We start from the raw sequence: 25,673 nt of genomic DNA on the forward strand, positions 1-25,673 counted from the left end.
GGTCTCAATGCTGGGGGCCTGGGTTCAATCCCTGGTCAGGGAACTAGATCTCATGTGCCACAACCAAAGTTAGCACACACATTTGGTAACCTCAATTAAATGGGCCAATTTCTTGAAAGACACAATCTGCCAAAAGTCACACAAGAAATAAACTGTCTGAACAGGCCTATAGCAGTTACACTGAGTCAGGAATTAATCATCTTCCCAAACAGAGAGCTCCAGGCCCAGATGAGTTCACTGGTGAATTGTATCAAACATTTAAGGAGAAATTACACGAATTCTCTACAGTCTCTTTCAGAGGACAGAAGCAAAGGGTTAGTGCCTAACACTTCCTATGAGGCTAGTATTACCCTAAAACCAAAACCAGACAAAACACTGCAAGAAAAACTGCAGGCCCACGTGCCTTAAAGAAACTCTCCTTGAAGATAACAGGAGAAAACCCCTAGGTGACCTTGGGTGTGGTGATGACTTTTTAGATACAACTTGGATGGATGAAATCACTAGTTAGACTGCTAAAAATAAAACCTTACGTTGACAGTGTCAAGAGAAAGAAAACAAGCCACAGACTGGGAGAAAACATTTGCAAAAGACATAGCTGAAAAAAAGACTTATCATTCAAAATATACAACGAACTCTTAAAACTCAAGAAAACAAGGAACCTGACTGACAAGTGGACTTAAAGACCTCAACAGATTCCTCACCAAAGAAGATACATAGATACCAACATGATGTGTAGAGCCGACTCACTGGAAAAGACCCTGATGCTGGGAAAGACTGAAGGCAGGAGGAGAAGGGGACGACAGAGGACGAGATGCTTGGATGGCATCAGCGACTCGATGGACCTGAGTTCGGGTAAGTGCCGGGAGCTGGTGATGAACAGGGAGGCCTGGTGTGCTGCAGACCATGGGGTCGCAAAGAGGCGGACACGACTGAGTGACTGAACTCTATGAAGACGTTCAGCTCCACTCACAGGACGGAACCTTCCAGTGGATCTTCCTGACCCAAGGATTGAACCTGGGTCTCCTGCATTTCAGGCAGATTCTTTACCATCTGAGCCACCAGGAAGCCCCAGAAATAACAGAAAAGTAGAACTAAACGCTCTGCCTCAAGTAAACGGGGAGCACACACACTGCACAGCCCTCTTCACTGGACAAAAACCCCGAAGATCTCAGAAGTCATGAAATCATAAATTAGAAGGTAAAGTCACGGGATTTAACTTCCCAACTTTTAAAATAAAAATTGCTTTTTTAAAAAATCTGTATTTAACATCAGGTGGGAGTCTTCACTTTGTGAAAAATGCTAACTGTAAGGAAACCTCTGTACATCCTAAAGCTTCTCTCATTGTAAAAACAGAAAAGGAGCTCTGAAGCTGCAGCTGCGCCAGCAGGCGTGAACATCAGGCACTGCTTGCAAAATACTTGTTTTTATTTGAAAAAGCAGCTTTTATGCGTGTGCAGGCTTGCCAGCAAACTAAAATGGACTGGAATGGGTGAATTTAACTCAGATGACCATTGTATCTACGACTGTGGGCAAGGCTCCCTTAGAAGAAATGGAGTGGCCATCACAGCCAACAAGAGTCCGAAATGCAGTACTTGGGTGCAATCTCAAAAACGACAGAATGATCTCTGTTTCTAAGGCAGACCATTCAATATCACAGTAATCCAAGTCTATGCCCCAACCGGTAATGCTGAAGAAGCTGAACGGATCTATGAAGATCTATAAGACCTTCTAGAACTAACACCCAAAAAAGATGTTCTTTTCATCACAGGGGACTGGAATGCAATAGTAGGAAGTCAAGAGATACCTGGAATAACAGGCAAGTTTGGCCTTTGAGTACAGAATGAAGCAGGGCAAAGGCTCATGAGTTTTGCCAAGAGAACACACTGGTCATAGCAAAGACCTTCTTGCAACAACACAAGAAAAGACCCTACACATGGACATCACCAGTGGTCAATACTTAAATCAGCTTGATTATATTCTTTGCAGTGAAAGATGGAGAAGCTCTATACAGTCAGCAAAAACAAGGCTGGGAGCTGACTGTGGCTCAGATCATCAACTCCTTATTGCCAAATTCAGACTTGAAGAAAGTAGGGAAAACCACTAGACCATTCAGGTATGACCCAAATCAAATCCCTTACAATTATACAGTGGAAGTGACAGATTGAAGGGATTAGATCTGATAGAATGCCTGAAGAACTACGGAAGGAGGTTCGGGACACTGTATAGGAGGCCGTGATCAAGACCATCCCCAAGAAAAAGAAATGCAAAAAGGCAAAATGGCTGTCTGAGGAGGCCTTACAAATAGCTGAGAAAAGAAGAGAAGCTAAAGGCAAAGGAGAAAAGGAAAGATATACCAGTTTGAATGCAGCGTTCCAAAGAATAGCAAGGAGAGATAAAAAAGAGAAATTCCTCAGAGATCAATGCAAAGGAATAGAGGAAAACAATAGAATGGGAAAGACTAGAGATCACTTCAGGAAAATTAGAGATACCAAGGGAACATTTCATGCAAAGATGGGCTCAATAAAAGACAGAAATGGCATGAACCTAACAGAAGCAGAAGATACGAAGAAGAGGTGGCAAGAATACACAGAAGAAATGTACAAAAAAGACCTTCACGACCCAGATAATCACGATGGTGTGATCACTCACCTAGAGCCAGACATCCTGGAATGTGAAGTCAAGTAGGTCTTAGGAACCATCACTATGAACAAAGCTAGTGGAGGTGATGGAATTCCAGTTGAGCTATTTCAAATCATAAAAGATGATGCTGTGAAAGTGCTGCACTCAATATGCCAGCAAATTTGGAAAAGTCAGCAGTGGCCACTGGACTGGAAAAGGTCACTTTTCATTCCAATTCCAAAGAAAGGCAATGCCAAAGAATGCTCAAACTACCGCACAATTGCACTCATCTCACACGCTGCTGCTGCTAAGTCGCTTCAGTCGTATCCGACTCTGTGCAACCCCATAGAAGGCAGCCCACCAGGCTCCTCCGTCCCTGGATTCTCAAGGCAAGAACACTGGAGTGGCTTGCCATTTCCTTCTCCAATGCATGAAAGTGAAAAATGAAAGTGAAGTCGCTCAGTCGTGTCCGACTCTTAGCGACCCCATGGACTGTAGCCCACCAGGCTCTTCCATCCATGGGATTTTCCAGGGAAGAGTACTGGAGTGGGGTGCCACTGCCTTCTCCAAATCTCACACGCTAGTAATGCTCAAAATTCTCCAAGACAGGCTTCAACAGTACATGAATTGTGAGCTTCCAGATGTTCAAGCTGGATTTAGAAAGGCAGAGGAACCAGAGACCAAATTGCCAAAATCTGTTGGATCACTGAAAAAGCAAGAGAGTTCCAGAAAAACATCTACTTCTGCTTCATTGACTATGCCAAAACCTCTGACTGTGTGGATCACAACAAACTGCAGGAAATTCTGAAAGAGATGAGAATACCAGAGCACCTGACCTGCCTCCTGAGAAATCTGTATGCAGGTCAGGAAGCAACAGTTAGAACTGGACATGGAACAACAGACTGGTTCCAAATAGGAAAAGGAGTACGTCAAGGCTGCATATTGTCACCCTGCTTATTTTACTTCTATGCAAAGTACATCATGAGAAATGCCAGGCTGGATGAAGCACAAACTGGAATCAAGGTTGCCAGGAGAAATATCAATAACCTCAGATATGCAGATGACATCACCCTTATGGCAGAAAGCAAAGAAGGAATAAAGAGCCTCTTGATGAAAGTGAAAGAGGAGACTGAAGAAGTTGGCTTAAAATTCAACATTCAGAAAACTAAGATTATGGCATCCAGTCCCATCACTTCATGCCAAATAAATGGGGAAACAATGGAAACAGTAACAGACTTTATTTTCTTGGGCTCCAAAATCACAGAAGATGGTGACTGTAGCCATGAAATTAAAAGACACTTGCTCCCTGGGAGAAAAGCTATGACCAACCTAGACAGCATATTAAAGAGCAGAGACATTATGTTGCCAACAAAGGTCTGTCTAGTCAAAGCTATGGTTTTTCCAGTGGTCACGTATGGATGTGAGAGTTGGACCATAAAGAAAGCTGAGCACCGAAGAACTGATGCTTTTGAACTGTGGTGTTGGAGAAGACTCTTGAGAGTCCCTTGGACTGCAAGGAGATCCAACCAGTCCATTCTGAAGGAGATCAGCCCTGGGTGTTCATTGGAAGGACTGATGTTGAAGCTGAAGCTCCAATACTTTGGCCACCTGCTGAGAAGAACCGACTCATTGGACAAGACCCTGATGCTGGGAAAGGTTGAAGGTGGGAGGAAAAGGGATGACAGATGGTTGCATGGCATCACCAACTTGATGGACAGAAGTTTGAGCAAACTCCAGGAGATGATGAAGGATGTGGAAGCCTGGCATGCTGCAGTCCATGGGTTCGCAAAGAGTCGGACATGACTGAGTGAGTGAACTGAGGCTTGCCATAAGAAAGGGGTGCTTATAGATACTAACATCATTCAAGAAAAGGCAAAGTCACCACATGGCAACTTGAACGGAAGGCGAAGGAGGTAAAGATGGAGAACTGAATGCCAGCAAAGTGTGGTTTGATGATTTCAGATGGAGGTTTGGCTTTAAAAACGTCAGGATAACAGGAGCGGCAACTTCTGCTGACACAAGCCTGCAAACGAGGACCAGACACCGTTCAGAAAATCGCTGCGCAGAAGGGCCATCTGCCTGAGCAGTGTTCAGTGCAGACAAAGCACTGTACTGTATTCTGGGGAAAAGGCCCCAAAGGCCATTCACGATGAGAAGCAAGCAGCAGGGTTTAAGGCGGGAACGAACGGGCCACTTCTCCTTTGTTCAGACGTGGTCAGGTTTATGACGAGATGGCCCGCGAGCCTGGAAGGGAGGAGGGGCCCAGCAGGTGCCCGCCTGTGGCTGGACATCAGGAGGCCGGCATGGCCAGGCCACGTCTCTGGCTTGGTTCCATCGATGCCTCGTCCCTGCGTTCAGGAAGCTCGTCAGTTCCCCGGGAGTTCAACACCGAAGCACAGACAAGGTCTGCTTACCCAGCCACGGAGGCTCTGTTCAGCCTCCAGGTCAGGGGTCATGAGGACCTGTGAGGCTCCACATAGGGTACTGCGGAAGGGTCGTCAGCGCTACCGAAGAGACACTGAGAGAACACCGTGAGAGGTGGGAGGCTCACACTATTGACAGTGCTGTTCTAAAAAAAAATCCTGCTGGAGAAGACTGTCTCGATGCTGTGCGTGACTCCCAGGGTTTACGACACAGCCACTCAAGGAAATCACGAGAGACTGTGGGCCTGGCAACATGACCCGGGGGGTGAGTGGTTCTGAGATAGAGGTCTTCAGGAAATTCCAGGGCTGGGACTCCCCTGCTGGCCCAGCAGTTAGTGCTCCACGCTTCCACTGCAGGGGTGCAGCTCAGCTCCCTGGCCGGAGAACTAAGAGCCCACATGCCGCGAGGCATGGCCCCCAAATTTAAAAATTCCAGGGCTAACAGAGGCATTGACAGAAGAGGGACTGGTGGAGATGAGAACTCCTGAACCATGGCCAGACGGTCCGGAAGACGCGGCGCCAGGGAGCAAACTGACGTCACAGCAGCGGGCAGAAGGGCTCTGATTCTCCAAGACAGCTTCCCACCTCTTCACGCGCTACACGGGCAGATGGGGAAGGGCTGGTGTGGTGTGGAAGCACGTTCGGAGAAGACAGAAGTCCGGCGGGCATCACGAGGCATTTCTATGAAGCCCCCTCCCCACCCCCCAGCCTGCTCAGCGTGAGGACAGGGAGGACTTAGGGAATGGACAGACCGCTCGTCGTGTCTCAATGTGAAAGCCTAACAGCTGCACACGGCGCACAGGGCTCGTGTGGAAGCAGACAGTCTGTCCTCACGGAGACATAAGGTGAAACTGATACCGCATCGGTCTTGTTTCTAACTTTGCTTTCCAAGAACTGTGTGCAACTCTCCCTAAGTGGATAAAGTGTCACGGTCTGTCATCGCAGGTTTTCTTTTTTAATGCAAGTGTCCCCAGTACTGTATCGTGACCATGACTGCAATAGTATACGCCAGAAAAGACAGGACGGCCCACCCATTAGCGTATAGGCTGGGCTACCTTGAAGTGCTGATGGTACTGAGTGACTAAGCGATCGTATTGCTGCTTCTTGACTATCAATCCTCAGATAATTGTACCTGTACGTAACTGAATTTTTCACATTTTTGTTTTTTTAACCTTTTAAAAGTAATCATCTTGGCTGTGCTGGGTCTTCGTTGCACACAGGCCTTCTCTAGTCACGGGGTGCAAGCTTCTGAGGCGGCTTCTCCCGTTGCAGGCAGGGCCCTGCCGCTTGGGCGTAGCTGCTCCAGGGCGTGTGGGTATTCTCGCAGGGACCGCAGGGGCGTCCCCTGCGTTGGCAGTCCCCCCCTTTTTTCTGTCTGGGGTTTGTAACGTGTGACATCCACAGCGCTCTGTGCAGTGCAGGTCCTGACAGATGACCCATCCTAGGGGCAGGGGACAAAACTTGCGATGCTGATGCAGTTCCATAGGGTTTTTCTTCGTGATCTTGTTTTCTTCTGGGGGCTGCACCTCAAGGCTTGTGGGATCTCAGTTCAACCAAGGAGTGAGCCCTGGCCCCCTGCAGTCAAAGTGTGGAGTCTTACCCTCCAGACCGCCAAGGAAATCCCCATAGTTTTCTTTTCTATAGCCTTACATAACTGGAAGAGTATATAACCTGCAAAAATGTCCTCAACCGTTCATGTTATCGGTAAGGCCTTCAGTCAACAGTAGCTGTTAGTAACTAAGCTTTGGGGGAGTCAAAGGTGAAGCTGCGATTTCTGACTGGGGGCGGGGGTTGGCGACCCGGCCCCTGCATTGCTCGAAGGTCAAGTGTGCACTGACACCCAGAGATGCGGTGGGGCTGGTGGTATCAGCCTGGCGTGTGACGCCTTACACCTGTGCATGTCCACATGTACACACGTGTGCACACACAGGTGTGCCTGATACCCCCCTCGGCAGAAAGGCCTACAAACACGGGCAGGCGGACGGCAGCGAGCACACTGTGCAGCTGCATCTGGGTCTCTAAAACCAGCCCAGCCACAAGGAGCCTGGGCCCTCAAAACGGCTGCCTCCAGGGCGGGACAGACACCCGAGCAGCCTGGGTGAACACCCGGGGCCAGGAAGCAGCCACGCAGCAGATTCTTGACAGGGCACGCGGCCGGGCCAGCACAGCTGACCAGACCCCAGGCCAGGCTGCAGCTGGACACCAAGGCAGCCCACTGGGCCGTTCACAGCCCAGCCAGGCCCAGCGGCATCCATGCACAGGGAGCACACGTGGGGGACACACGCAGGGAAGTGGGAGCTTCAGTTGTGGGTGTGGGGGCGCCACGGACCGGCTGCAGCAGGACCCCAGGGGGCGCTGCAGGGGAGGGGCCTCCCTGTCGGTGGGTGCGCAGGCTGTCAGCTTCAGCGCAAAGAGCAGTCCCTGAAGGTGGGGAAGTCCCCCGGCACTTCCTGGGGCACTGAGGCGCTCGGGGTGGAGGCCAGGCTGTCGGCGACTCACTCTGGAGTGCCCAGAGAGTCCATGTCTCTGCACAGGCGTGTAGCATGTGTGTGGATATGCAGAGTGCTCTTACACATGTGAAAAGCACATGCAGTTCTCCGCATCCTCACCAGGGCCTGGTGGGGCTGGACACACGCCAGGAGCTCGGTGGACACAGCTCAGGAAACAGGAAGAACCAGATTCACTTAAAGCCAGGGACGACTGTCTCCCAGCTGCCGGAGAATCAGTGATAAGGCAACGTACAATGTCATTCTTATTCTTTCTGAACATGTTTATCTCCTAAGATCTCTTCTGAAACAGAGACGGCGTGCCCGTGACCACAGAGGAGGCCCTGCCCTGCAGGGCCAGGCACAGTGGGGGTGCGCCCAGCACATGCTGGCCTTCAGGTTTCCACCGCCCAGGGGCCCTGCCAGGCGCCGAGAGGCCACCGCCTGCTGCCCTGGAGCAGCTCCTCAGGGCAAGGCCCATGGCCTGGACGGTGGGCAGGGTCAGTACCCACCAGTGCCCTCATTACCGCAGGCTGCAGGCAACACGGCCGCGGAGACCCAGGCGCGGCCGGGGATGGGCAGCCGCTGTCCTGTCGGTTCCCGGCTCGCCTGGCGGAAGCTGGCGGGCACCTGCGTCCCTGGGGCCCCACCCCCTCAGGGAGGCCCGCGGACCCGCTCCAGAAGCACAAGCTTGGTCTGCAGGTTCACGTCAAAGGGAGGCAGTCTGCTCAGGTTCACACTCAGCCCGGTGGTGCCCGGGACGCGGGCCAAGACGCGGTGCGTGTCTCGGTAGAGTGCCAGGGGCCCGGGAGCGGCCTCCATGAGCAGGTGCGTGTAGGCCAGCATGCGCTCCGAGCCCGGCTGCAGGTCTTCCGTCTTCTCGTACCTGTGGAGGAGAGCACGCCGTGCTCTGCAGGCCCACGCTGGCCTCTGGCACCCAGCGCCCCCGGGAGCCCGCGCCAAAGGGAGGACGTACCTCCAGGCACTGTTGATCTCCAGGAAGCGGGACACACCCGTCTGGGCAGCGGCCACGTCGATGTGCAGAACGACATCTGTGGAGAGCGGGCCAGCCCTGTCAGCGCCGGGGGCCCGCGCCTCTGGCAAGACCGCCCAGGCCCGGAGCCGTGCACCCACCTGTGCGGGCGGGCACCAGCTGGTGCAGCCTCTGCATCGCCACGCCGCCAGGGTAGTTGAAGTGGGACACGTACAGGCCCGTGGCCGAGTACACGGCGTTCACCACGAGGTGCCCCAGCACTAGGAGGGACCCCACTCTGTGCAGCCAGGACTTCCTATAACTGTTCAGCCTGGGAGGGAGCAGAGCCGGGGACCGCCATGAAGAGCACAGCCGCCCGCTGCCACGTCCCTACACGAGCCGTCACCACACAGCGGATGCGACAGACGCGGAAACCCCACCAGGTACCAAGGTCAAGCCCGCGTTAGCCCTTCAAGCGTCCCGAGTCACCCCTTGGGTCAGAGCCTGGCCTCAGGCACGTCCCAAGCTGCCTGGTGCCGGGCAGAGCACGGACAAGCGCCCGCTGCCTCTACAGGCCGGCCACAGGCCCTGCAGACTCAGGCTGGACCCCGCACCGGACCCCGGCCGGGCGCCCAGTTGAGCCTGTCGGTCACCCTGGACACCCTCCCCTTTGCAACCCAGTTCATGGCCCCGGGCAAGCCCGCAAGGCGGCCGGCGGCACTCACACGCGGGCACAGCCCCTGGCAGCCACGACGTTGAGCAGCGGGAAGGTGTAGATGATGAAGCGCAGCTCCTTGTGTGGCAGCAGCGAGTACAGGGCCACGAAGCCCAGAGCGGGCAGCAGCAGCGCCAGGGCCCGCCTGTCCACCGCCCCCAGCGGCACGAAGAGCAGGCTGCAGCCCAGGCCGCGCGGCAGCGCTGAGTAGAAATACCAGAGCAGCGGCGAGGTCTGGGCGTGGGTTAAGGAGGCTGCGGGCACCCCCGTGGCAGCCCGCCCTCCCCTGCCAGCCTGATGGCACCCCGCCCGCAGCACCCAGGAACCCCACAGCTCGGGCCACGGCGTGACCCCTCACACGGGGACAGTGACCCCTCACACAGGGACGGTGACCCCACACACAGGCTGCCACAGCTGCAGATGGCGAGTGGGACTGCCCAGAACCATCCCTCCATCTTTCACTGTGAAAACAGCCTGTCCCGGGTGGGGGCACACTGGGCACCCACAGCGCCCGTTCCCTTCGGGGATGTCTTTTAAAGAACCCAGAGTAAAACGCTAAATCAGAAGAGTACAAGGACAGAGGAGAAGCTGGGCTAAGATGCTCAGTGGTGTCTCCTCAGGGCACAGACTCAGGACCAGGGAGACCTGCCCTGCAGAGGAGGAAGTGCTGGTGCCGGCGCCACAGCAGCCGCCACGCTCCCTGAGGCGCAGGTGCAGCAGACAGCAGTTCCTCGCTCTGCCCCAACGGAAGGATACGCCCCAGTTGGAACTCTTGTTCAGGACGGTGTTGTACCAGAGCACCTTTCCTTCTGGCCACACGAGGTAGCGCCAGAAATAGGAGTCCACGGCCACCGTCAGTCCTGAGAAAGGAAGAGCAGCTCAGGAGAGCGCAGGCCACCCCGGAAGCTGTCACAGGTGGAGGTCCCCCCAGACACGGCCCCATCAGCAGAGCAGCCAGGAGCCACAGCAGTGTCCCTCGGAGGAGCTAAGGTGTTGGGTCCTCCCCCAAAGCAGCCCCCACACGCAGGTGCCCCCACGTCTGCCCAGCCTGGCCGAGGCACAGGAAGAGGGGGCCCTGACGGGGATCCTGTGGAGGGGATCCAGTGGGGGATGCTTGGGCAGCAGAGCCAGAAGACCCGCACTGGGACTCTGTAACCCCATGGGAGGTGCAGGGGATTCTACTTAATGAGGAACAGAGATGAGAAAGTCCCCAACGAAGAGGGCACAGCCCCCTACCGGCCCAGCCCCCGGACCCACTCACCCAAGCAGAGGATCCCGGCCGGCACGGCGCAGCGCAGGGCCCGGGTCAGCGAGAGTTTCCGCCAGCAGAGCGGCAGCAGCAGCGCCAGGCCCAGGAGCAGGCTCAGCTCGGCCCTGAAGACCAGGATGACGAAGGCCGAGAGCCAGATGAAGCGCGCCCACCTCTGCTGCAGCCAGGCCGCCAGGGCCAGCAGCACTGTGGGAGGGCGGGCGTGGCGTCACTCTCTGCTCAAGGGGCACGGGAGCCCTGAGACTGCCCGCCCGGGCTGCATCCGCACCACCCCCACCTCCTGCGGAGCCTCGCCCACCCAGCCCCTCTGGGGTCCCTGCCCCCTCCCAGCCCCGCGGACCAGCTCCTCCTCCAGGTGCTGCTCTTGGGGAGGCCTCACCCCACCAGCTTCCCCGAGGCCAAGCCAGAGCCCTGCACAGGGACAGAGCTCGCTCACTTCCTGGCCTCCCTGTCCTGCGTTTCTGAGACACCTGGTGGGCAGCAGCTTTCAACAGACACTTGGATGGACCGCCCCCACCAGCCTGGGGGACCCGGGCAGGGCAGGCGCACCCACGGGCAGGGCCAGCACATTGGGGAGCGTCCGTGTGCAGTAGAACATCAGGTGGAACTGCGAGGCCGTGACCCAGCAGAAGAGGCCGGCCACCGTGGCCCCGAACTGCCGCCTCACTTCCTTTTGTAGCGTCCAGAGTCCAAGAATCACGCCGAGTCCCACGACGGCCCTGACTGAGCAGAGAGGGTGCGTGTGCCCAGGGGATCCCGTACTAAAAGCGGGCCGGTGTACACAGCACGACGGCACTCAGCTGCGGAGAAGCCCTGCCGTGTGCAGCAGCGGGTGCACCGAGAGGTCATCATGCTAGAGGTCAAGTGCAGGAGAAGGGCGAATGCCACGTGGCGTCACTCGTGTGTGGAATCCCATGTGACACGAAAGCACTGCACGCACAACACTCACACACGAGGCCACACACTTCTGGCTACCAAAGCGGAAGCGGGGAGGGACAGCTCAGGAGTCTGCGATCAACAGACACATGGGCCATGCGTGACAGACGTCAACAAAGACGCAAAGACGCGCCGTGCAGCACGGGGAGCGACGGCAACAAGGTGTGAGAGCCGTGACGGGAGAGGCGGGGAGAGGCGGCGCGCACGCGAGACTGAGCTCCGGTGCATCCGGCGTGAACGCATCGCTGTGAATCGGCTCTACTTCAGTAAAAACTGACGTGCAAAACGAAACTAAATACGTTCCATTTAAAGCAGCGGTGTGTTGTTTTTACTGCAACTAGTTAGGTGAATTTGTGCATTTTCTGTCTCACTGGCTAGTAACCGAATCCTTTTGAGCATGGTGGGCCACCTTTGAGTCCTGTGACACTATTTATTTAACAGTAAACACTTCTGAAACTCAAACAAATGGGCTGGGCGTGGGAAGCAGGTGGCCTGGATGCTGGCACCCCGACCCTGGAGCTGTTCCGTGCCTGTTGGCGCCGGGCAGGGCTGGGACACTCAGAGGCTGGGCTGGGCAGGGCAGACACATGCGGGCGAGGGCCGGCACCCCAGAGGCCCTGTCACCCGGCTGACACCTCCAGGGTTACACTTACCAGGGACCTGACGCTCAGACGTGGCCCCAGCCCCCCCGCCGAGGCTGCCTGGCCCCCTGTGCGAGTGGATGGCCGATCTCTGCTTCCTCATCCGCCCTTTCCCGAGGCACAGCCGCCTGGTCCCAGGAGCTCTCTGACCATGCACGCCAACCAGCATGAGCTGTGCTGTGGCTGCTCAGGGACAGGGGCCCAGCCCCCGCTGTCACACAGGCACCGCCTGGGGAGGTGGGCGCTGCCCCCACTGAACTGCCTACCAAGTGGCCAAGACGGCCGGGATTCCAGGAGGTGGCCACTCCCACTGAGGGCCCCTTAACCGGGTGACCGCAGCTGTGTGATGCCGCCGCTGCTCTCCACCCCGCCCCCGAAGGAGCCCTCACCTACGAGCTGAGAGTAGAACTTGGACGTCTCCAACAGCGAGAGTGTGTAGACGGCAGGGCTGGAGAGCGCGGCGATCAGCAGCGGCCCAAGGAACGTCCTGGGGACCACGCCGGGGAACTCGAGGTGGTCAAACTGCAGGGAGAGGGCGGGTCAGCCGGGCCCAGGCCGGGGCCCCTCGTCACTCAGGCGAGCTCACCTTCTCCACGTCCGAGCGGTGGTAGAGCAGATCGTGCGTGGCCTGCAGGTTGAAGCTCTCCTCCACCTTGGTATAGGGGCAGGCAGCCAGGTGGGCCGCGGCCACCGCCACCAGCAGCCCCAGGAGCTGGCGCTGCCCGCCCAGGCCCGACGGCCTTCTCCCAGCCATTCTGTGCGCCCGCCTCAGGGACCTTCATCCACCGCCAGCACCACAGCTCTTGAGTGTTTTCAAAGGATGGAGACACACGTTCCCAAGCTCGAAAACTCCGCTGGAATCAACACCTGGGAAACACGTGGCGGGAACAGGGCCGCTCTGAAGCGCCGCAGCTTCTGTAACCTGGAAACACATCGACACAGGATACTGAAAAAAAATCACGCTTAAAAACTTTCACGGTTTAACCATCTTCCTCTTTCAGCTGTCTGTGCATACTCGTCCAGGAAGAAGGACCCGAGTTTCAGAGCCCAAGCTGAGTGTGTGGGCAGCTGGGGCCCGGGTCAGCCGGCCCTGGACACAGCAGGACTGAGAAGCTAGGATCTGGCGGGAGAGTCAGGAACACGTTGGGCTCGGCCCCCAGGGCAGTAGCCAGAGCAGACAGGCTGGGGCTGTGAAGCAGGAGGGTGGGGGGGCACACCTAGAGCACAGCAGAGCGGCAGCCATGAGAGTGGATTGGGGCAGCGAAGACCTGCGCCCCCAGGACTGTGTGACGGGGCGTGGGTTCTGCATCCTGAACTTCGCCCGGGAGCCTCTCCGAGCCCCGGGAAGCACCACGCTGGTCGTGAGCACAAACCGGTGGACGGCAGAAAACAAGCATGTTTCTGGGCGGGGGCGGGAGGGGGGGGGAGGCGCAGACAGATGCCTGCACTGCAGGCGCCCACACACCAGGACTCTGGGGGTACCCCTCGGAACGAAGATTCTGAGAAAACCACGGAGCATCCGGGAGGCTCCTACTCACGGAAGACCTACATCTTTCCACTCAGCGAGGGAGGGAAGACAGCAAATTCTTCCTGTTTGTGGCTTGTCTTAAAACACGTTTGCTTTTCTTTGATTAAAACCAGAAGAGCAAGAAGCGAAAGAAGAAAACCACAGTGCCATTTGTTAAAACTGCTTTTTAGTTAGAGGGAGATGTATGAAGTCTCTGCTCTCCTAAGTCAGCAAGTGGGGAATCCACAACTGAATAAAATCTGGAGGAGGAAGAGGAATCCTGTTCCATACGGCGGTGGTGGCGAGGTGGGGGAAATAAGGGAGTCAAGAGGGCTTTAATAATTCAGAATTACCAAATAACGCAGTTCCGAGAGATGTAACAGAACTTGGTTCCCTTACCAAACTGTAAGGGCGGGATTTTCCTGTTTTCCCACCACTGTAACCTCAGCAAGGAGGGGCCTGTCCATCACGACCCGCGGCTGCATCACCACCTGGTGCTCAGCAGGTGCTCAACAGACGACTTGAAAAACAAATTCATAACCGCTACTAAGTGTGGACGTCATCAGCTTACATTTTCGTTCAGTTCAGTCCAGTCACTCAGTCGTGTCCGACTCTTTGCCACCTCATGAATTGCAGCACGCCAGGCCTCCCCATCCATCACCAACTTCCAGAGCTTACTCAAACTCACATTCATCAAGTCTGTGAGACCATCCAACCATCTCATCCTCTGTCGTCCCCTTCTCCTCCCACCATCAATCTTTCCCAGCATCAGGGTCTTTTCTAGTGAGTCAGTTCGTCACATCAGGTGCCCAAAGTATTGGAGTTTCAGTTTCAGCAACAGTTCTTCCAATGAATATTCAGGACTGATTGATCTCCTTTAAAATGGACTGGTTGGATCTCCTTGCAGTCCAAGGGACTCTCAAGAGTCTTCTTCAGCTCCACAGTTCAAAGCATCAATTGTTTGGCACTCAGCTTTCTTTATAATCAAACTCTCACATCCATACATGACTACTGGAAAAACCATAGCTTTGACTAGACGGACCTTTGTTGGCAACGTAATGTCTCTGCTTTTTAATATGCTATCTAGGTTGGTCACAGCTTTTCTTCCAAGGAGCAAGTGTCTTTTAATTTTATGGTTGCAATCACCATGTGCAGTGATTCTGGAGTCCAAGAAAATAAAGTCTGTCACTGTTTCCATTGTTTCCCCATCTATTTGGCATGAAGTGATGGGACCGGATGCCATGATCTTATTTTTTTCAATGTTGAGTTCTAAACCAGTTTTTTCACTCTCCTCTTTCACTTTCATCAAGAGGCTCTTTAGTTACTGTTTGCTTTCTGCCATAAGGGTGGTGTCATCTGCATATCTGAGGTTACTGATGTTCCTCCCAGCAATCTTGATTCCAGCCTGTGCTTCATCCAGCCTGGCATTTCTCATGATGTACTCTGCATATAAGTTAAATAAGCACGGTGACAATATACAGCCTTGACATATTCCTTTCCCAATTTGGAACCAGTCTGTTGTTCCATGTCCCGTTCTAACTGTTGCTTCTTGACCTGCATACAGATTTCTCAGGAGGCAGGTCAGGTGGTCTGGTATTCCCATCTCTTTCAGAATTTTCCACAGTTTGTGGTGATCCACACAGTCAAGGTTTTGGCATAGTCAGTAAAGCAGAAGTGGATATTTTTCTGGAACTCTTGCTTTTTCTATGATCCAACACCCAGTTGTGGATGTCACTGGTGATGGAAGTAAAGTCCAATGCTGTAAAGAACAGTATTGCATAGGAACCTGGAATGTTAGGTCCATGAATCAAGGTAAATTGAAAGTGGTCAAACAGGAGATGGCAAGAGTGAACGTCATTTTAGGAATCAGTGAACTGATTCCTGGGAATGGAAATGGGTGGGTTTAACTCAGATGACCATTATATCTACTACTGTGGGCAAGAATCTCTTAAAAGAGATGGAGTAGCCCTCATAGTCAACAAAAGAGTTCTAAATGCAGTACTTGGGTGCAATCTCAAAAAACGACAGAATGATCTCTGTTCGTTTCCAAGGCAGACGTTTCCATTAAAGACACATTAATGCTTTAATTTCCAATGACGCCGAGCAGACCACAGAACATTCATATGCTGCTCTCTGTTCCTCTGAGGTTAAAAAACTGTCAAGAACTAGGAAGCATGTATGAAGCCGAGTGCTGGGATTAGCTGCACGTGTGCCACTTGGCAGGAGTGGGGCTCACAGCTGTTCCAGGCTCATCCCTGCAGACCCCACTCCACGGCCCTGCCCGCAGCGCACTCCTGACATCTCAGGGGGCTTCCCCGGTGGCTCAGATGGTAGAGAATCCTCCTGCTATGCAGGAGACCTGGGTTCGATCCCTGCATTGGGAAGATCCCTAGAGAAGGAAATGGCAACCCACTCCAGTTTTCTTACCTGGAGAATCCCATGGACAGAGGAGCCTGGTGGGCTACAGTTCATGGGGTCACAGGAGCTGTGGGGTGAAAGCTACATTACCAGCCCTGCTCCAGGCCCTAGGGGCTTCTCCCCCAGACGAGGGTGCTCTCTGCTGATGGACGAGAGCAAAGCAGCTTATTCTGGAAGGCACTAGCAGCACCCTGCATGCCCACCCGGGACCAGGAGGAGACACACAGGGCATGAGCAAGTACACAAACCACAGTGAGCCCCACTGGGCCGAGACCGTGAACAGATGCACCTGCGCTGGCAGAGATCAGGCCAGAGAAAACTGTCTTGTGCTTCTTCCTTCTGGCAGTTCTGTCCTAAAGAGACCAGGTAATGTCCACGTTCCTTCTCCTGACTTAAACCACGGGTTTCGGCGCCAACGGCCTCGGGCACGGGGGGCGGGGAATGCAGACTCCTGGGTCCCCAGACACATTCCTCAGGCCCCAGGTGACGCGGCTGGCCCCAGGTGAGGAGCGTGGCGGTCGTCCCGCGTGCACGCGCACGGTGAGGCCCAAGGAGCCCCGCGACGGCGCCAGCCCGAGGTCCCCTCAGCCCGCCCCGAGCCCCAGCCGCGCGCGCTGACCTCGCCAGCCCACTACGCGGTCCCTCGAAGCGCTCGCGCCTGGGCTGCCCGCGGCCGGAAGTCGGGCGGCGGAAACCAAGCGCTTCGGCGACGCCCTTCCCCGAACCTAACATGGCCGCTGAGGCTCTGCCGCCGTCGCGGACGCCCTCGCTGCCCGGAGTAAAGATGGCCGCGCCGGGCGACGCGCGGGAGAGGCGGGCGCAAGGGGCGGGCCCTGGCCTCCACGCCCCCCACGCCCGGCCTCCCGGCGGGACGCTGACCCGGGGCCTTCCTATTGGTAGCCGCTCGTGGCGAGCCCGGATTGGGCCGCACGGGGGCGGGGCGGGCCTAGAAGGCCAGTCGCCGCGCGAGGGCTGGCGTGGGGCGGGGCTCCAGCCGGCTCCGCCGAGTATCCCCGGGAACGGCCGGCGCTTCGGAGCCGGTAGGCGGCCGGAGGCGGTAGTGCTCGGCCGGTTCCCGGTGGACTTCGGCCCGTGTCCGCGCGGCCGCGATCCCGTGGCGCCGTCCGCTTCGGCCCGCCATGCGCCCGCCGGCCCCGGCCGTGCTGGGGCTGCTGCTGCTGCTGCTGCCGACCGGCGAGGCCACCAAGAAGCCGACGCCCTGCAAGCGCTGCCGGGAGCTGGTGGACAAGTTCAACCAGGTGGGCCGGTCACTCCGCGGGGACGGGGGCGGGGGACGGGGTCTCCCCGCCATGGCCCAGAATTACCCCACCGTGGGCCTGCGATCACCCTGCCGTGGACTGGGTCGCCCCCTATGGCCTGTGGTCACTTACTGTGGCCTATGGTCACCCCGCTGTGGCCTGGGTCACCCCATCATGGACTGTATCACCCCACCTGGACTGGGTCACCCCACCGTGGCCTGGATCAACCCACATGGACTGGGTCACCCCCATGGACTGGATCACCCCATCATGGACGGGGTCCCCACCGTGGACTGGGTCACCCTGATGGACTGGGTCACCCCACCATGGACTGGGTCGCCCCAATGGACTGGGTCACCCCCCATGGACTGGGTCGTTCCCCATGGACTGGGTCGTACCCCATGGACTGGGTCGTCCCCCATGGACTGATTCATCCCACCATGGACTGTGGTCTCCCCCCATGGACCGAGTCACCCCCCAGGGACTGGGTCACCTCACCATAGACTGGGTCACCCCACCATGGACTGGGTCGCCCCCCATGGACTGGGTTGTCCCCCATGGACTGGGTCAGCCCCCATGGACTGGCTCACCCCACCATGGACTGTGGTCACCCCACCACAGCCTGGCTCACCCCTCCATGGACAAGTGTGAGGCAGCAGGGCTGACCCTGTGCGGCCCTCTCCACACAGGGAATGGTGGACACGGCAAAGAAGAACTTTGGTGGTGGGAACACGGCTTGGGAGGAGAAGACGCTGTCCAAGTATGAATTCAGGTGGGCACCCTACTCTGACTGGCCCAGCACCCTCCTTTGGGGCCTGACGTGTCCCTGGGAGTGTCTGCAGACACAGAGGGTCCCTTGGGCACAGTCACCTGTCCTTGCCTGGGACTGGCGTGTGGGCCTCTGGCCCCTGGCTGTCGCCTCGCCCTCCAAGGGGCAGACACAGGGGTCTTTTCAAAACACAGGTGGGGCTGGCCCCGCCCCCACCCAGAGCTCTAGCCCATTGCCGGGCTTCCCGGGGTGGACCCCACACTTGATGTTCTCCCTGAGGATGAACAGGCCTCCCCGACCACCGCACTCTCTGCGTTTAGCTCTCTGCCTGGCAGTGATGCCTCCCGGCCCCAGCTGGGTGTTTGTCGCGGGTCCGTTCTCACTGAACACCAGCGTGGCTGCGCCCCGGCAGCAGGGGGCCTCCAGGCATCCCTGGACCGTGGATGCTGACCCCTGAGGTGCCTCGCGCCCCCTCTCACGGTGCTGCTGGCCCTGTGTTTCAGCGAAGTCCGCCTGCTGGAGATTGTGGAGGGCCTGTGTGAGGCCAGCGACTTCGAGTGCAACCAGCTGCTGGAGGAGCAGGAGGAGCTCCTGGAGGCCTGGTGGCTGCGGCTGTGAGTGCTTGGGGCCCGGTGCCCCCGCGAGACAGCAGGGATTCCACACACCTGATTTCTTCCTCACCCTCATTCCCGTCCTGTTCCACCAAAGTGCAGCGATCCTGACGAGGGAGTTAGCTGGGAGAGTCCGGTGGCCACAGGCCCTCGTTTCCCGGGTCCCTCGATGCTCAGAAGTGCCTTACATTTAACTGTGGTTTTGTTTTGAGGAAATCCGCCACGTGAGATTCAGTGGATGCTGTTTACATCCTTAGGAAGAAGAAGCACCCTGACTTATTTGAATGGTTTTGTGTGCAGACACTGAAAGCTTGTTGTTCTCCGGGGACTTACGGGCCAGACTGCCTGGGTATGTCTTTCCTTGGGGACTCTCGAGTGTCCGCGTCGTCCTGTCGTGGCTCCAAGGGCGGGGGCTCCCACGGGCCTGGGTGTACTCCCAGCTCATCCCTGGGTTTGTCGTAACGCACGGCCTGGCGCTGCCCACTGAGCGCGAGGAGGCCCACGGCCTCCTGTGCGGGAGGCTGGGGTGTCCAGCCTTCAGGGACCCATGCAGGCATCACTGACACATTCAGGTCGATCACCTGGGCGGAGGGCATGATCTTGGCGCTCAGACCCTGCCCCAGCCCTCCTGCCATCCTGCTGGTGTGTGCCACCTCCTCCTTGGCCCCATGTCCCTGGTGAGGCCGGTGCCCGTGCATCCTGGAGAAGGGGCACCGCGGGCCTGGGTTGCAGCGGGACTTGGAGCTGAGCTGATGGATGGTGGGGTTCCCCGGGGCCCCCTCTGCTCCCAGACGCCCTCTGAGCAGCTCGTGTCCCCAGCGTGCCAGGGCGGGTCTGAGCGGCCTTGCAGCGGGAACGGCCACTGCGTCGGAGACGGCACCCGAGAGGGCGACGGGTTGTGCCAGTGCCACCTGGGCTACCAGGGGCCGCTGTGCTCCGACTGCATGGACGGCTACTTCCGCTCGCCGACGAGTGAGACGCACAGCATCTGCTCAGGTACTGGCAGTGCCCGCAGGCTGGGAGTGGGTACTGCGACATCGGAGTGGGGGGGCTGGGGACAGTCCCATTTCCTGTCCCTGAACAAGCCATGGAGGGAAGCGTGAAGTGATGACCCCCGACAGCCTCCTGGATGGGCAGCATGGCATTGTCAATCCACGACAGCCACGCTGGGCCCGGGCGCTGTGGCCTCCTGGAGGCTTGTGCAGCCCTGCTGCCCCAGCGGGAAGCTCGGCACCAGCGGAGGTGGGCTGGTTGTCCCTGCGGTGCTCGGGGCTGGGTCCATCGGCGCACCTCCGGAGGGCCGGTGCTGTGGCCAAGAATGGGACAGCAGAAGCCCTGCAGTGTGGCCCCCAGGTCTCCGTGAGGAAAGTACGCCACCTCGGTTACTCTGATGTGGGAAGGGCGGCCCCCACCAGGGTCTCTGAAGGCGCCCTGGCCGTCATCCTGGGCTCCTCCTTGAGTCCCAGATGTGCCTGTGGGGTCACAGATGAGCCTTCTCAGCTGGCTGGACACACCAACCCTTGCAGCTGGGGAGGCCCACGCCCCGCTCGTGAGGCTGCATCAGCCCAGGCTGGTGTCTTGCGACATGTAAATCCAGGGAGCAGGCCATGGGAGACGTGTGTTTCCTCCTTGGCTGTCACTGCCCAGGGGAGGACTGGGGCGGGCGCCGGCAGTCAGGTCTGGGGGCCACGCTGCTCCCTCGGGCCTGCCCGGAGTGAGGTCAGCCACCCCGGTTCCCACCCGAGACCCACCCCGGGCCCTGCAGGACCGCGCGTGTTGGCGGGCAGCATGCACACCAAGGCGGGTCTGGGCTCCAGGCTTACGAGCAGCTCCTCTGAGTCCTCGTTTGCGAGAATTTTATCACCACTGGGCGTGAAAATCCCCGTGTGTTGTCTTTTCTCATTAAGTCCAGTGTTGTGAGTTACACGAGTATATTTTTCTGTTATTGAGTCAGTCTTGCTTCTGTGGGATTTTTGCTTGTTTTCACCCTAACAAATGTCAGTTCCTAAGCCCCAGACAACTTTTGCATTGAGTTTGCTCCTGAGACGCGCCTGCCTCTGCCTTGCAGCCTGTGACGAGGCGTGTAAGACGTGCGTGGGCCCCACCAACAGGGACTGCGGCCAGTGCGAAGTGGGCTGGGTGCGCCAGGACGACGCCTGCGTGGGTGAGGCTGGCGGGCGGCCCTCCCCTCCGTGCCCCCACCCCGAACCCCCCGCCCTCCGCAGGCTCTGCCGGCCCAGCCACCCCTAGGACACGCCACACTCTGCCTGCTGCGGATGTGCGGGGGGAGACTGACGTCCCTGGTCGTGCTTTAAGGGGTCACAGGTGGAGGCTGGCTTCGCAGGCGGCCACTTGGAACCCACTGCAGCCTCAACCCCGGGCTGGGAGGGTGGCCGCAGCCTTGCTGTCTGTGGCCTTGGGGGTCCTGTTGGCTCAGGAGGGGAGCCTGACCCAGGCCCAGTCACGTCCCCTTGGGCACTGCAGGGCTGGCAAGGCGACGCTGCCAGGAGGTGGCGGCCTCTGAGTGCAGTGACGGCGCAGTCCCGTGCTCGGGAGGCCCCTGACCAGGGCCTGGCCTCCCACCACCTGCCGCCCACCCTCAGGCCTTGCTTGGACTGCAGCCCCGTCCGCAGCGTCTCAGGGCCTGGGGGGGTGTGCTGCGCTGCCCGGCTGCTCCTGGGGGGTCCTGTGATGCCCAGGGCTGCTCCTTGGGGGCGTGGGGGGTCCCTGCGCTGCCCGGCTGCTCCTGGGCGGTCCTGCCCCGGGCTTGGTTTCAGCCTCACGGCTGGCAGGCCTCCTGCCTCAGGTCCCAGACTGAGTGGGGTGTGGTGCCCTCCACGGCCCTGAGGAGGGACTCATGCTCAGCTGCTGCGCTGTGCCCGCTGCGCACAGAGGCCCCATAGGTCGGCCGTCCACGCATCCCCAGGCGAGGGGCTCTTGGCCGCTGGGGTCGGGTCAGGGCCACCCCTCAGCGGTGCTGTTGTTTCCAGACGTGGATGAGTGTGCGGCGGAGCCGCCACCCTGTGAGGACACGCAGTACTGCGAGAACGTCAACGGCTCCTTCGTGTGCGAGGGTGAGCGCCGCCCGCTGCCCTGGCCTCCCCCCGCCCCGGTCTGTCCTGCCCCTGTCCGTGCCCCCGCCCGCCCTGGCCTCCCGTCCTGCCGGCTCCCCAGGCGCTTGTAGTTTGTCTGCGTGGCCCCTGCCCGCGCTGCCCGCTTAAAAAGCTTAAGGTGGCAGCACGAGCGCCGGCCGCTTCTGACCGTCAGAACTTCAGGGGAAGGGGGTGGCAGCGCCTGCTGGCAGGACGGCCCTGGGGTCGGCGCGGCGCTGACCGGACGCGGTGCCTTGTCCCCTGTTCGATTCTCCCTCAACGACACCGTGCCCGCGTGTGTCCATCGCATCTCTCTGCGTCGTGTCCTTAGGAGCGTGCTGATGCCTGGTCTTCAGCAGCCCACGTGGTTGAATATTTCAGCCGTGCATGTTCTCCAGTTAGACTTGGAGAGCCCTTTAGGTGGAGCTTTTCACGCCGCTCCTCACGTTCCCTGCATCAGCCTCCGAGCTGGGCCGCCCGCCCCAGAGGCGGTGCCCCTTCCTCGCCCAGCAGCAGTCCATGTGGCTCACAGCCCCCGCGGCGTCCTGTCTCATGCTCCACGGACACGCAGCTCCGTGTGTGACGTGCTGGGGCATGTTGTGCCCCAGCAGCGTCAGGAGCGCAGGCCGTCTGCCGGGGCAGCACGGGGGTCCACCCCTCACAGGATGGGGACGCCGGCTCTCCGGGCCACAGGCCCTCCTCCGCCCCGCGCGTGGCAGGCCCTCCTCCGCCCTGTGCGCGGCTCCTGCAGGACAAGGCTTTCACGGCGTCACCCTCTCCCCTCGTTGCAGAATGTGACCCTACCTGCATGGGCTGCACGGGGAAGGGTCCCACCCAGTGTAGAGAGTGCATTGCCGGCTACAGCAAGGAGAGCGGCCAGTGTGAAGGTCAGCGGCTGCACCTGCTCCACCGGGGCCTTCCCGGGGGACACGTGCCGGTGTGGGTGGGGCCCCGGGGAGGCACGCAGCTCCTGCCCTCACACCTCTGCCTGTCCCCTCCCCAAACGACCGCCCGGTGCTCCTGCTGAGCCCCTCCCTCCTTTGTCCAGTGCACGTCCCGTCTCCGCCTCTGTGCACGCGTGAACCCCCCCCCACCCTCGCGAACCCCTCGACCCCTGCTGGGCCTCTCTGCCCAGTGAGGTCACCTGTGCAGTGGAGTGTTCTCATTTAGACATCGACGAGTGCTCGCTGGCAGAGAAGCCCTGCCTGAGGGACAACGAGAACTGCTACAACACGCCTGGGAGCTTCGTCTGCGTCTGCCCCGACGGCTTCGAGGAGGCCGAGGACACCTGTGTGCAGACCAGGCCGGCGGGGGCTGGTGAGTGACACCTCGGCCACCTCTGCTCCTGCCCCCCGGTCCCGAGTCAGGAAGTCTGCGCATGTGGCCCTGGGCTGGCGGGGGGCGGCGGGGGGAGCACCACAGCCCTGGCGGCTTCAACCCCAGAGCCCTGCAGGCGGGACGTCTGAGCTCCAGTGTTGGGGACTGCCTCCCCTGAAGCCAGTCGGGAGCATCCTTCCTGCCTTTCCCAGCTCTGAGGGGGTCACTCCTGGCGTTCCTGGGTGGGCAGCCGCGTCCCTCCAGCCTCTGCCTCTGTGATCTCACGGCCTTCTCCCTGGAGTCTGTGTCCACAGTTTCCTCTGCTGGTGGGGGCTCAGGGCCCGCCCCAGTGACCTCAGTCGCCGGCAGGGACCCTATTTCCAAGCAAGGTCACGTCCACGGGTGTCCCATGGGGGTGCAGTTCTTCCAAGACGGTCCCAGATGCATCCTGAGGGATGTGGGACAGCCATGGGACGGTGGCTGGGCCTCCAGGAGGAGCTGAGGCCCCGGCAGGACCATGGGGGGCCCGGGGGCAGCAGAGAGCAAGGCCAGGAGGGGCTGCGGCTGCTCCGCTCGGCCCCGTGTGCCAGGGCTCACGATGTGCTGGGCAGGGCCCCCATGGCTGCAGGCAGGCCGTCCACTAGCCGCCACGGCTCCAGCGGGGCCCCTTGTGCCAGGATTTTACCCAGTGACCTCTGTTTTCTGACAGAAGCCACAGAGGCAAGTCCGACGCAGCCCCCCTCCCGGGAAGATTTATGACAAGCACGGCGTTGGCCACACCGCCCCTAACTTATTCAGACTGTTGTCCCGACGGTCCGGTGCCGGCCGCTGGCTCCAGGGGACTCCTTCCTGGAACAGCCGGTGCTCACTGGACCTTTCAAAACCTGTGTTTCTTGGTTGTTCTTAAACAGATTTGTATATTTTGATACTGTTCTTTATAATAAAATTGGCCACTGAAGGTAATTAGGCAGAGAACAGGTGTGGGTTTGTCTTGTTAAAAACATGTGGACGCTCTCGGATGGAGTTTGCCCAGTCCTGGAGCCCCAGGCCTGCAGGCCCCCCAGTGGTTCCTGTTGCTCACCCCAAAGGCTTGCGAGCACCAGTGGAACGTTGATCAGGGGGTTCAGGGCCCCCCGAGGGCCCTAGAGTGAGTGTAGTTAGGGACCCTGTGGGAAGAAGTCAGAGGGGAACTCCCAGGGCCGGGTCCTCATGTAGGAAGGAGGCACCCTGCACCCCCAGGCCTGGCTGGTGCTCCGCAGCCCACGCAGCGATGAGACCACAGCTGCCCGCGGGGTCTCCCTCCCCCAGGCCCAGCCTGTGCTCCGCAGTCTGCACAGCGGTGAGACCACGGCCGCCCACGGGGTCTCCCTCCCCCAGGCCCCCGGCGCCCCCGCCCCTGGCCTCACTCCCACCTGTCACCCTCTCCCTCAGTCCTGGCCCCAAGGATGGTCCCCGTGGCCCTGGCTGCCCATGGGCGCTTAGCCCCAGCTGGGCACTCGCCTGGGTGCTGGAGTAGCCTGCATCAGGACTCTACCCCAGGGCGCCCTGCTAGAGAGGGACACAGCACCAAGGCCACCCGTAGGGCCCTGCAGCTGGCTCTACCGGCTCCCCCAGCTCCTGTCAGGCGGAGCCTCCAGTCCCAGGCCCAGGGCAGGTTCCCCGAGTCCTTGGGGTGAGCAGGAGTCCAGTGGGCTGGGCGAGGCCAGCACCAGACGCACGGTGGGGGCAAAACCGGGGGCCACATGGTCCTCTTGGAGATGGATACGTGACGCAGGCCGAGGGACTGAGTACAAAAGTGGGGTGACGGCCATGCAGGTGGGCAGCACACGGCGGGGCAGAGATGGGGGGACATAGCCTGCATTGTGAGGTTCCAGGAGGGCCCCATGGGGGGACGGGCCAAACCTGAGAGCTGGGCGTGGGGCCTGGGCACTGAGAGAGGTGCTGGCAGGTTGGTGGGGGTAGGCCCTGGCCTGGAGCGCTGCGGTGGGGGGGGGGGGGGGGCAGGGGAGGAGAGGGAGGGCAAGGCCCCAGCCTAGGGCGCTGTGGGGAGGAGGCAATCCAAAGGCTTCCCGAGGGAAGAGAAGCCTCCTTGCCAGCTGTGGGCCGGCAGGTCTACAGGGTGGACAGTCCCTGCACAGCACAGGGCCCAGGCCTGGGTGCCAAAGCCTCCCCCTGGAGGTGCATGAGCCGAGCAGGGAGCCGCCCCGCGTCCAGCTGGAGCCTGATGGTTCCTGTCCTCACTGTGAGGGATGGCGCGCACAGCCCTAGCGGCCCGACCACCCCCCCACAGCGGGGTCAGCTGGGCGACTGCCTTGACCCCTCCCGCAGGGGGCACCAGCTGGTATCCTGAGGGGACTGGTCACCCAGCAGTAGGAGGTGGACCCTGGCTGGGGGCCCCCACAGCTTTGGACTCAAAAGCTGCACCCCAGCCTGAGCCCCACAGCTGGCTCGCCTGTGACCACTGTGCTGGCCCGTGGGGCCTGGGGGTCCTCTCCCCATCCCCTCCCTGCCTTCCTGCGGTGCCACACACACCCCCCCCAGACCACCTCCCGGATGCTAATGGGCCCGGGTAGCCTGGGGAGGGACGAGGCCAACTGGGCGCCTCCCTGCTGGCAGCAGCTGTGGCCACAGCCCAGG

General features: G+C 59.1%; 2 protein-coding genes across 3 annotated transcripts; one reads left to right on the forward strand and one right to left on the reverse strand.

Annotated features, from left to right (window-relative positions):
- Positions 1–7,791: 7,791 nt before the first annotated feature.
- Positions 7,792–16,670, reverse strand: ALG12 (ALG12 alpha-1,6-mannosyltransferase). 2 transcript variants are annotated; one of them, NM_001103346.1, is made up of 10 exons: positions 16,608–16,656; positions 12,650–12,985; positions 12,453–12,585; positions 11,036–11,209; positions 10,478–10,672; positions 9,973–10,076; positions 9,227–9,450; positions 8,663–8,832; positions 8,505–8,580; positions 7,792–8,414 (listed from the first exon to the last, which is right to left on the reverse strand). In NM_001103346.1, the coding sequence occupies exons 2-10, from the start codon at positions 12,815–12,817 to the stop codon at positions 8,183–8,185; spliced, it is 1,476 nt and encodes a 491-aa protein (NP_001096816.1). In that variant the 5' UTR covers positions 12,818–12,985; positions 16,608–16,656; the 3' UTR covers positions 7,792–8,182. The 2 variants fall into 2 exon arrangements, with proteins under 2 accessions (NP_001096816.1, XP_005207555.2); XM_005207498.5 differs by lacking the exon at positions 11,036–11,209 and having other exon boundaries at positions 16,608–16,670.
- A 370-nt stretch (positions 16,671–17,040) lies between these two features.
- CRELD2 (cysteine rich with EGF like domains 2) lies at positions 17,041–24,011 on the forward strand. Its single transcript, NM_001046191.1, is given in 10 exon segments — positions 17,041–17,247; positions 17,937–18,019; positions 18,520–18,630; positions 18,885–18,976; positions 19,447–19,623; positions 20,696–20,791; positions 21,618–21,701; positions 22,511–22,606; positions 22,890–23,036; positions 23,746–24,011. Coding segments are annotated over 10 exon segments (1,056 nt in total). The 5' UTR covers positions 17,041–17,127; the 3' UTR covers positions 23,796–24,011.
- The last annotated feature ends 1,662 nt before the right edge of the window (positions 24,012–25,673 follow it).

This window comes from Bos taurus, chromosome 5 (genome assembly GCF_002263795.3).
Source record: "Bos taurus isolate L1 Dominette 01449 registration number 42190680 breed Hereford chromosome 5, ARS-UCD2.0, whole genome shotgun sequence".
NCBI lineage: Eukaryota > Metazoa > Chordata > Mammalia > Artiodactyla > Bovidae > Bos > Bos taurus.

Excerpts from the sequence above, each read along its gene's own strand:
- ALG12 (NM_001103346.1), bottom strand. The coding sequence starts at position 12,817 with ATGGCTGGGAGAAGGCCGTCGGGCCTGGGCGGGCAGCGCCAGCTCCTG. Across the intron at positions 9,451-9,972 it reads ACAAGAGTTCCAACTGGGGC|ACCTCGCCGCTGCTCTGGTA; the intron begins GTATCCTTCCGT and ends ACCCACGCCCAG. Across the intron at positions 8,833-9,226 it reads GCCAGGGGCTGTGCCCGCGT|GCTGAACAGTTATAGGAAGT; the intron begins GTGAGTGCCGCC and ends GCTCCCTCCCAG.